The following is an 11161-nucleotide window of genomic DNA, read 5'->3' as shown; positions in this document are numbered from 1 at the left end:
TTCCCTGGGGAAGAGCATACCCAGTGGTTACTCAAATGGTCAGCCCTGAAAACATACATACAGGTAACATAAGGGCTGAGCAGGATGTATTTATATATTGAGGGTGTGTGTGTGTGTGTGTGTGTGTGTGTGTGTGTGTGTGTGTGTGTGTGTGTAGCATCCACACTATGATCTGTTCCACGAATCAGGCAAAGGCCTAGAGATTGAAATACAGAGACAAGACAGCGGGTCATTCGTTCAATGGCAATGTCGGAATGCTGAATGCCAAATGCTGTTTATTGAGGGGAAGAAACAGGCTTAAATACTGACTTATAGCACAGTAGAAAATTACAGGAGTTTTAGGCTCAGCTCCTCCATACGAGGTGTGTGTTATCAAAACGGGAAGAGTACCAATAACAGCTTTGGGGCAAGGAGTTCTGGCCAACAGCTTCAGGCTTGCTCAAGGTGCCTTGGGGGTCCATGCAGGGCCCTACAGGCCCCCCTTTCTTTTAATATAAACTAACACCTGCCTTAGGTGGCAGAGGACATCAGCATAATTCCTTACCCGCCATTGGGGAGGTCTCCCAGGCCCATAATCCTCCTGTCTTAGGTTGGATATTTGCCCCCTCTGCCTTACCCATCTCTGGTGAGTAGTTTGTCAGCCACACATGGGCAGAGGCGTTTTCTCTTGAGCCAAAGACAGTAGAATCTGTCTTGTTTGAAAGTTGGCCTGGGCCTGTCTAATGCTGTGGCGAAGTAGCACCAAGTGCAAGGGCTACGAACCCCAGTAATCTGGCTGCAAGCTGAAGTCCTTGTAAAAGGCCTTCTGTACTGGCAGGTGGCACTCAGGTCTCATAGATGTTAATGATCTGCATGGCTAAGCATGTGTTAGCACAGATATGTATGAAAGACAGAGAACAAGAAGCCATATGAGCCTCTCACAAAAAAAAATTCAAGTGTTTATATATAGGAGGCTAGTTCATAGATTTAGTTTAAAAATGCCAACTTGTACTAGATAATCAAGTGTGTTTTGGGTGGCTAAGGCTTCAGCCAAATCACCTGGTAGTTGATCCACTGTACTTGCAGTATTTACAGATTGAGAGAGAGCTATCCTAGAAACTGTTACTTCAGTGGCGGAGGCGGCACTGGCAGCCATGATCCCGAAATCTCCTTTCCTCTCTGCTGTACAAGTTGGTCATCTGTAGAGGTCTCTGCCATAGGTACCACCTGGGGTACGTGGCCCAGGACAGCCACGTTACTTCATATGTTCCACAGCTAACCAGTAGGCAGACATGCTGAGAAGAATTGAGACTTTGTAAGGATGAAAAAAATACAGCTTCCAATGACCCCAGGAAGCTAGAAGATTAAAAATATTAAATAACTTAAATTACAGACCCTGTCCTCAGCCAGTAAGTAGCGAAAGGTCACACTCCTTTGTAAATGGCTTGTGGAACCCCCACCCCAGTGACCTAACCGAATTGCCATTTGTCACCCCATCTAGGGGCCTGTACAAATTCAGACTTCCCGGCTATAGAAAACTGGTCTATAAAACGCAGGTTTGGATGGTTTAAATTGATTGGCCGGCACCATGCGGGCACCTGATGCTATGAGATGATTGGTTTACAATGCACAGGCTTTATTGTAACCCTATAAAAGCTGTCTCAATTCTGTACTCCGGGTCCTCACCCCTGTGTGGTGTAGGACTGTGGACCCCAGTGCATTTGGAATAAACAAGACCTCATGCAGTTTGCATCAAGACCGCTTCTCCTGAGTGATTTGGGATGTTGCCTTTTCTGAGTTGGAGCATGAAGGTCCATGCTCTGCAGTTCTTTCAACTTCCTCCAAAATTAGTAGCATTAGTTACAACAAAAAAGAAGGTAATCAGAACAAAAGTGCCTGAGATGAAGGTGAAATTCTTATCCTTTGGATCAAAGTGTAAATTTATAGCCGCTTGACCCAAACTATAATTAGTGGTCAGGAAAAATGGGCCACACAGGGCTACTCAGACCCACAGGCATCAAATGGGTAGATTCTTGATTAAGACTCATCGGACCTTCTTATTGGCTGCTACAATCATGGTCCCTCTCCATATGGCGAATCAGATGCTCAGGCACCCAAACAGGGTTATCTGCATCTTGTGGAAAGACACAAACTGACCCTTGGGCCCATACTAGAACTGGGTCAGGCCTGCACCATTGTCGAGTAGTGACATTCTTCCACATAACTGGGCCATAGTCAGATGACCCAGGGTGCCAATGCCTGTCAGCCACAGATCAAGCAGCTCCATCAATAGTTTAAAAATTTAAAATATAAAGGACAAGAAAAAGGTGATTATGAGGAGACCCTGTACTCCCCCTTTTTTGTTTTATGAAGATAGGCTTTAATTGTGTGATGTGCACACTCCACCATGGCCTGACCCTGAGGATTATAAGGGATGCTCATCTTACGTGAGATAAAACCCTGACTAGTATAAGCAGGGCCATTATCAGTTTTTAATTGTCTGGGCATTCCCGTATAAGCAAATGCTTGTAAACAATGGTTCTTAACATCCTTAAGCCTTTCTCCAGTATGGGCACAGGCAAATATGAGATGAGAATGGGTATCCAAAGATACTTGAACAAATTGTAGTTGGCCAAAGGAAGGAACATGGGTAACATCCATCTGCCAGATATCATTAGGCATGACACCCCGGGGGTTAGCTCCAAGGTGTGGAACAGGTAAGAACTCTGCCCATAGGGGACAATTCTTAACTATATTAACAGCTTGGTCTCTAGTAATTTTAAAATGGAATTTAAGTGACCCTGCATTAAGGTGGAAGGTTGTATGAGCGTTGCAGGCTGCTTCATAACCAGACTCATCATCATCATAATGGCACTAACTATTATAGTATTAAAATCAGCAATGGCATGTCTTTCACTCAAAGGGCCGGGAAAATGTGCTGAGATGTCCTACAAAAATTGGATGAGAGTGCCTCCGTTGTAGGCTTTGTATGGCTAGTAAATGTTCTTGTACACAAGAGACTAGAGCTATATAGGCAGCAGTTTCTAAGGGGACCAAACTAGATTAAACCCAATTTATATCTCCCCATAATTTTTGAAAATCATTAAGGGTGATCAGTCTATCCAGCCTTAAAGTAACCTTTTGAGGATGGATACCAGAATATAACAATTGATGACCCAGGTATTAATAAGGAAATTCTTGTTGCACCTTTTCTGGGGCTAGTCTTAAGCCAGCTAATTGAAGATTATGTTGCAATTCCCCAAAAAGCCTCATTCACTTCCTTAGGATCTGGGCCAGCTAAAAGAATATCATCCACATGATGTATTATATACAGGGATTGAAATTTCTCCCTAATGGGGCAATGGACAAAGATAACATAAATTTGACAAACAGTGGGATTATTGGCCTTTCCTTGAGGCAACACCACCCATTGATATCTCTTATAGGGCTCTTTAAAGTTAATAGAAGGAAAGCTAAATGCAAATCACTCACTATCCTGAGGATCCAAGGGAATGCTAAAAAACCAATCTTTTATGTCTATAACTAATAAATGATAGCTTTGAGGAATACCTATAGGGGAAGGTAAGCCAGGTTGTGTGGCTCCCATAATTTGCATACAATCATTACCAGTTCTGAGATCTTGTAGGAGTCTCCATTTTCCAAATTTTTTCTTTAAAACAAAAATTGATGTATTCCATGGGGGAAGTGGAAGGAACAATATGTCCTGCCTCTAATTGTTCCTTTACAAGTTGATGTGCAGCCCGTAATATCTCAATAGATAAGGGCTATTGTTCCACCCATACTGGGTTATCAGTTTTCCAAATAATAGGAATGGGAACAGGCTGCATAGCAATAGCCCCTAGGGAAAATTTCCCAGCCCAGAGCGATCTCCGGCTCTTTTGATAATTAAATATTTGGATGCAACAGACTGAGGGTCACTTTGGAGGAATTTTTCCAGTCCTCTTCCTTGTACATAACCTTGGTCAGCCAGCATATTTTTAACAGGCTCAGTAGTAAGGACTGTTCCCATGTTCTGAAACATCTCTTCCCCAAAGATTAACAGGGATATGACTTAACCAAAAGGTTGAGAAAGACCCGATGTCCTTCATCATCTGACCATTTAAGAAGCTGAGTACTACATTCTGGAGTCACAGCAGTACCCACTCCTCTGCTAAAGGCTATTGAGTCGCCCATACAGAATCCTTTGGCTCTTAGGCCATGCTGGCTTTGGCCATTTCCCACTGACACACTCTGGAGGCCAGCTGTGGGATGTGCAGATCGCCAACCCTTCCAAGTAAGACACTGACCGGATGTCTTTTTTGACTATCTCCCAAGCAATTCAAATAGTACCTTTGTTAGGATTCACACATTTATAATGACACTTCATACACATGTTTGTGTGGCTATACCATACATACAGAACATACATACATACAAGATGGCATTTGTGCTCATAAGCTTCAGAAATTCTTTGTTTTAATTGTTCAAATTCTGCTTCCAAATTACCTTTTTCATCATTAGTTACAGTAAGACTACCATCTCTTAGTTGAGATCCCTCTTGTTCTGATAGATTTCATAGATTGTAAATCTTGTACTTCCTCAAAAGTCCTAATCATCTCTGCCATTTTTTTTTTCTTTTATGTTATGGCAATGAATTCTTCAGCTGTCTTGTTTTAATTCCGGTGCCCTGTCTTTTCAATAGAACCATTGAGCATTTCCCTAGTTATTGGCACCCATCCCTCAATACACCCTCCTTCATTTACTTTGCCGGGCCAGCCTCTGAGGGCGATCTCTTAGGTGATCCTTTCTTTCTCAACCTCGGTGTGACCTCCACTTGTAGTGCCCATGCTCGGGTGAAGGCCTAGAGATTGAAATAAAGAGTGGGTCATTCATTCAATGGCAATGTCGGAATGCCGAATGCCAAATGCTGTTTATTGAGGGGATAAAACAGGCTTAAATACTGACTTACAGCACAGTGAAAATAACAGGAGTTTTAGGCTTAGCTTCTCCCCACGAGGTGTGTGTTGTCAAAACGGGAAGAGTTCCAATAACAGCTTTGGAGCAAGGAGGTTCAGGCTTGCTCAAGGTTCAGGCTTGGCCAACAGGTTCAGGCTTGCTCAAGGTGCCTCAAGGGTCCATGCAGGGCCATGCAGTGTGTGTGTGTGTGTGTGTGTGTGTGTGTGTGTGTGTGTGTGTGTAACAGCAATTAATAAAAAAAAGTCAACCAGGCAGTGGTGAAACACATTTTTAACCCAGGACTGGAGAGGCAAAAGCAGACACGTCTTCTGAGTTTGAGGCCAGCCTGGTCTACAAATTGAATTCCAGGATAGCTAGGGCTACACATAGAAACCCTGTTACTCACCCCCCTCCCCGAAAAAAAAAAAAAAAAGGAAAGAGAGAGAGGCATTAATTTGAATGAGAGCAAAGTGGGCAAGGGGGAGGAGAGAAATAATATAATCATAAGTGGAAAATGTTTAATTATTTTAAAAATTACATTTAAAAAAAAAGTGTTCGCCTCAGATGTTAACAGCACTGGCTGCTCTTCCAGAGGTCCTGAGTTCAATTCCCAGCAACCACATGGTAGCTCACAACCATCTATAATGAGATCTGGCACTCTCTTCTGGCGTGCAGACATACATGCAGGCAGGACACTACATAATAAATAAATCTTTTTTAAAAAAGTGTTGAAACAATTTAAATATGAAGATGGACATGTTGATTCCCTGTGCTCGCAAAGGCTATTAAGAGAGAAAAAAATCACAGTGGTTGCCAAACCTTACAACATTGCCATCATCTCTACTATGATTACTGGTACTGTCCAGACAGAGAAAAGTTAGGGAATGGTGTCTGCCCACGTGTCAAATGGTCAAAGGAGCAAAGGCATTTGGAGGCAGCATATTGAGACATTTAACTGTTGTAGATATTTTTATTTTGAAGTAAATGAGAACTGTGAAAGATTATAGGAGAGATACCATTTTTAATTCAATTATGTGGGTCAAAGTGTTTCCCCTTCCCTCTCCCCTCCTCTCTTCTCTCCTCCCTTCTCTCCTCCTCCTTCTTCCCCAACTCCCCCCTCTATAGTGGAAAACTGAACCCAATGCCTAGACACCTGCTTTATCACTTAACTATACCTCCATCCCTAAAGTTCCCACAGATGAAGCAAAACTGTTTTCTGTCACTTAAAGTTGACAATAAAAGTGTGCTCTGACTTGGCATTACAGATGACGGGCCACTTGCTATTTTTCACACACACACACACACACACACACACACACACACACACACACACAAACACACACACACATTCTGTTTCCTTTAGCAAGCCACTGTTGTCTCTGTCCTTTTAGGGCATACTCACCTTTGCAGAAACAGCCTTCCAGCTGGCTGGGGCTCCTCTGTGCAGGATGTTTCTCAGGCAGACCTTGCCATTGGTTCATTGCCCTTAATATGCTAATGGAGCAGGGAAGGCTCACTTCTCTGGCTCCTAGGGAGAAAGGGTCAGACCTGGCTGTATCAGGACCCTTCTGTGGACATTCTCCCATCAGCACTCACTGAGCAGAGCCACTTGTGATCTTTCTGCTTAGCAGAAGACCCCCATGGGAGCAGGCTGCCTGACAATGGGCTGGAAAGTGCTTGTCACAGCCTGGGCCCTGTTCTCCACTCCAGCTATCAGCTCAACCAATGGTAAGTTTCGGTTCTGTCTCAACTTCACAATCTACCTGCACCCCATGCTACACCAGCACAATTTACCAAAAATCAGTCCAGACACTGTGTTTGATTCTCTATGAATGTTGGGACCCTGAGGATGGCTAAGGCTGGGGAATGATGCAGACTGACAATAGGAGACATCTACAGGTTGATAGACAGCTCAGAAGTTAAGAACACTAGCTGGTCTTCCAGAGGCCCAGCAACCACATCATGGGTCACTACCTTCTGGAACGAGATCTGGTGCCTTCTTCTGGCCTAAATGCAGACAGAACACTGTATATTTAATAAATGAATAAATCTTTTTTTTTTTTTTTTTTTTTTTTTAAAGAAATGAGTATTGGCAATTGTGCCACCTAAGGAAGGGCACACTAGCCTGTGAAAGGTGGAGTGATGTTGGCCTTCTCTTTGGTGTCTTTCCAGCAAACTTAGTTTGAAAGTGAATGTTAGCTGTGAAATAATACTAATCAGAACTTGGGCTGGAGACCTGAGATGCAAAGCTGACTGTTCCTACAAACAACCTTCTGGAATTACCTCCCTTGTATCTTTTGTTATGCATCTATCATAGCTGCAAATGTGTTACTGCCCAGGTCTGAACTGGATGTTAGATGTCATCGACAGCATCTTAACATATGAGGACTCATCTCGGGAAGCACCCATGCCTTTGGTACAACAGATTATCTGCTTTATTTATACTATGAATTGTATAAATAAATGTTTGCCATTTTGTTTAGAATATTAAATTCTGCAGAAGATGCTACTTGCATGCAAGCATCTATCTTTTGCATTGTATATAATTTAAGGACTCCATAAGCAATTATATTTTTGGTTGTGAGCCTAGCTTTTAATGGCTGAGCCATCTCTCCAGCCCTCCATAAGCAATTATCTAAGTCAAAATTGTGTATTAAATTTGAATGGAGAATGTGTGGTTTCAAAGGATGCTTTTAAAAGACATGACTTTTGTTTTAAGCTAACCAATGAGAGTTGGGTAGCTGTTTTCATTCCTTGCCTTCCAGAAGATTCTCTTGAGGCTCATTCCAGAGGGCTTTCATCCTTACATATTAATTTTATGCAAATAAATGAAGCCATCCCTTCTTTTTTCCCCCTTTCTTCCATTAACAAGGGCACATGGGACCCTGCCAAGTCTTTGATGGCTCCTAAGCAAACCCGAGGTAGTGGTTTTAACACTGATCATTTTCAGAAGCCATTGCATTAATCACATCCAGAATGTTTGCACCAATTGGGTGTCACCTAGCCTTCTCCAGCTGGCTTAATCATACTACTTCTCACCTTAATGGAGCACACCTCTGGCCTCTGCTATGGGTTTCCTCCCTGCTGTGCTCCCTACCATATTACTGAAGTGCTCAGCAAATCCCAGGCCATGGGAATCAGAGTGAGAGTGGGGACAGCCAGGAACTCCATTCCTTAGCTGGATGTGAGCGGTTTAAGAACACAGCACCCCATGGTTAAAAAAGACAGAGCCCAACTGCAGGCTAGCAGGTGGCTCTAAGGTAATGGCCATTTCCTCACTGTGGTTGAACTGCACCAACATTGTCTAATGACGGGAAGCTAATTCTTAATCTTCCTTCATATACATCCCAGTAGCTCAGACTGGCTGTGTTTTCACTTTCTTCACTCCTGTCATTTCCTGCAGCCTTTGGTTAGTAGCCTGACCACCACAAACTTTGAATTTGTCATCTTCGTTAAATCCAGTCCTCCCAAAGGGCAGAAGTGGCCCTCGGGTTCTGTTGCTGGATGTGGCTGTCAGCCAGCAGTCCCGGTGGCAGGTGTCTTTACTCTTGGACTCACTTTAAACACGAGGTGTCAGATGTGACACAAGACATCCTGGGCAGGGTGTTAGAGAGAGAGAAAACACTGTTTGCTTACAAACAAATTGCATACATTTCCCGCCAATTCCTGCACTTACCCCAACAGGTGCAGAAGAGAGAAAAATCAGAGGGATTAACACATAGAGGGAAGACTTGAAGAGACAGGACACCGGTGTCAACAGTGGCCTTTAGCCTCTGTGGGGTGCAGAGGCTCTCCTTACTCAGCCTGGGGAGTTCAAACAACTTCCAGCAAACACAGAGAGATTAGCCCCCAGCAAGTTCTTCCTTTTATCCCGCGGTTCCTTCCCTTCCCACCTAGGGAGGAGATTTGTAGGTGGGGGGAAGCATCCCTGCGATGCCTATTAACACTCTCCTGAATTCAGTGCAGACACACAGATAATTCCACAAGGAAGGACTTTCTAATTTCCCGAGTCAGACAAAACAAGACTAAGCTTTATAAACTCTATGGTGGTCCAGAAGTTTATGAAAATTAGAATTAGGAGACTACCAAACACTTTCAAAGCAATTACAAGCACAGAGGATGTGGTCCCTGCCTCTAAATGCTGAAGTGGGAAGCTGGATGAGAGAGAACAGTTCACTCTTTGGGTCCCCAAGAGAAGGGATGCTGTGAGAGATAATGCAGGGGAGTTTAGGATGCCCCTGAGTCTGTGTAATGGAAATGATTCCGGATGATGTACTGCTCCTCCCAGGGGTGCCTGGGCTTATCAGCTTATAAAGTTGTTTTCTGTTATCAGATTTCTACATCTACACCTAAACAAACCTGTCTCCTCAGGAGAGAGTGGAGAAATAAGTTTTCTGATTAGGAAACTATTGCTGCTGTGTATCTTTTTCTCCATGTGAGGTGGGTACTCTGATATGAGTTCTCAGTGCAGAGACTGGAAAGAAGCCTTAAGTGCCTCTGTCACCCTGTGTCTTGCAGAGAGCGAGGGAGGAGGCTTGTGTACTGAGTGTGGTATCCAGGACCAGCTAGCACAGCACATGGCTGAGGCAAAGGCCGAGGACATTTTTGAGGACCAGAAAAGGTGAGTTGGCACTGTTCTAGGCCTGGGTGGGGATGATGAGCCAGATTGCAAACTCTGCACTCGGGAATGTTTCTTGCAAAAGAAGTTAGATTTTGTTTAGATTTACTTATTTAATTTATATGAATGTTTCCCCTCACAAATGTATGTGAGTTCCTGTGTCTACAGAGGTCAGGAGAAAGCATTGGGTCCTCTGGAATTGGAGTTGCAGATGAATGTGAGCCACCATGTGGGTGCTGAGAAATTGAATTCTGTTCTTCTCAAGAGCAACAAGTGCATATCCCCAGCCTTTCACAGTGGATGGTTACAGCTTGGATGGCAACTGTCCCCTCAAAGGCTCAGAAGTTGACACTTATTCCCAGCTGGTAGCATTATTTGGGGAGCTTGTAGAAACTAGGAGGTGGGACCTGACTGGAGGGAACAGGTCACCAGGAACACATTCTTGGGGCACTGTATATTATCCTTATAAATAATGTTTGCTTTTAAATTGTTTATGTTAGACACTTTGTCAGAGTGATTAAAAAAAGCGAGCGAGACAATAATAATCCATTCTTATTTCAGTGGAAGCAAAGCAGGACGATTTTAAATGAGTTGTCTGGATTAAATAACTCTTCACACCCAGAACTCTTTTTATCTGACTGCTGTCTTCATAATAGATCAGGGTATGCCTGTGATGTCCCAAAGTCTGACCCAAATAGCTGTATGTGAATTCAGAAAAGTCTGGAATCTTTGTACCTTTCTCAACCCTCTGCTGCAGAAGGGCCTGAGCTCTGTTTCAGCCATCCAGGTCACATTTATCCAGGCTTTCTCTTTGGAGTACCATGCCCTGGCGGAGATTCTGCGCTTGCTTAGATGGAGAGGGAGAAAGATGCAAGCTACTCTTGCCCTCTCAACCGTAGCAGTAGATGCTGCTGAGAATGAAGACATTTGAGAGGTCTCCAAGGGCTGCCTTCATCCCAGAACAATGCCCATCACCCTTCCTACCAACCCAACAGGGTTGCCTGCTGTTGGCAGAGGACAAGGGTTTCCTGTCAGTTCCTCTGGAGAAACGAGACATAACCCACCAATCAGAGGGCACAGCACAATCCTATTTCCAATCACTCCTCCCCACTTTCTTCTGGTTGTTCTGAGGAAGTGTGTTACCTTAAACTATGCTATCAGCTGGCTGCTGGTGGCAAGATATGGCATAAGCATCTCCCGTACCCTCTTTCTAAGGCCTGAACCAGTCAAACCGGTCCAGCTTTGGAACATAGCTGTCCTCTGGCCTGGCATGAGGGGCAGCTACAGTACAGACTTTGGGACTCTACTGCTCTTCTGAGTCAGACTGAAAGAGTCCCAAATTCCAGTGTGGGCCCCGGGCAGGACACTCCTCCTCACCCCCAAATCTGAGTACCCTTACCACCCGTCTGCCCCATCATGCTACTGCAGATGGGTGAAGCAGCATCCAGGGGAATGCTTGCATGCCTGCCTTTTAGCTCACAGTCTGCTTCCTTCTGTGTCCTGGACATCGTCATCCTTTCACTAAACACACAAGGAGAGAACAACTGAGGGGCCCTTATTGCTGCTTGGAATTGCCTTTGTTCAGTGTCTCTGCTGCCAAAGACGGTT

At 44.1% G+C, this 11161-nt stretch overlaps 1 protein-coding gene across 1 annotated transcript in view; it reads left to right on the top strand.

Annotated features, from left to right (window-relative positions):
- Window positions 1–6575: 6575 nt before the first annotated feature.
- The window catches only part of Pkd1l1 (polycystin 1 like 1, transient receptor potential channel interacting), a 119748-nt gene continuing 115162 nt past the window's right edge, over window positions 6576–11161 (top strand). Inside the window, exons 1-2 of the mRNA XM_051200565.1 lie at window positions 6576–6663; window positions 9454–9556. Of these exons, the coding sequence (XP_051056522.1) occupies window positions 6576–6663; window positions 9454–9556 (191 nt within the window). The remainder of the gene's footprint in view (window positions 6664–9453; window positions 9557–11161) is intronic.

This window comes from Phodopus roborovskii, unplaced genomic scaffold (genome assembly GCF_943737965.1).
Source record: "Phodopus roborovskii unplaced genomic scaffold, PHOROB, whole genome shotgun sequence".
Lineage (NCBI taxonomy): Eukaryota > Metazoa > Chordata > Mammalia > Rodentia > Cricetidae > Phodopus > Phodopus roborovskii.
This window is presented reverse-complemented; position numbering and strand designations above follow the sequence as displayed.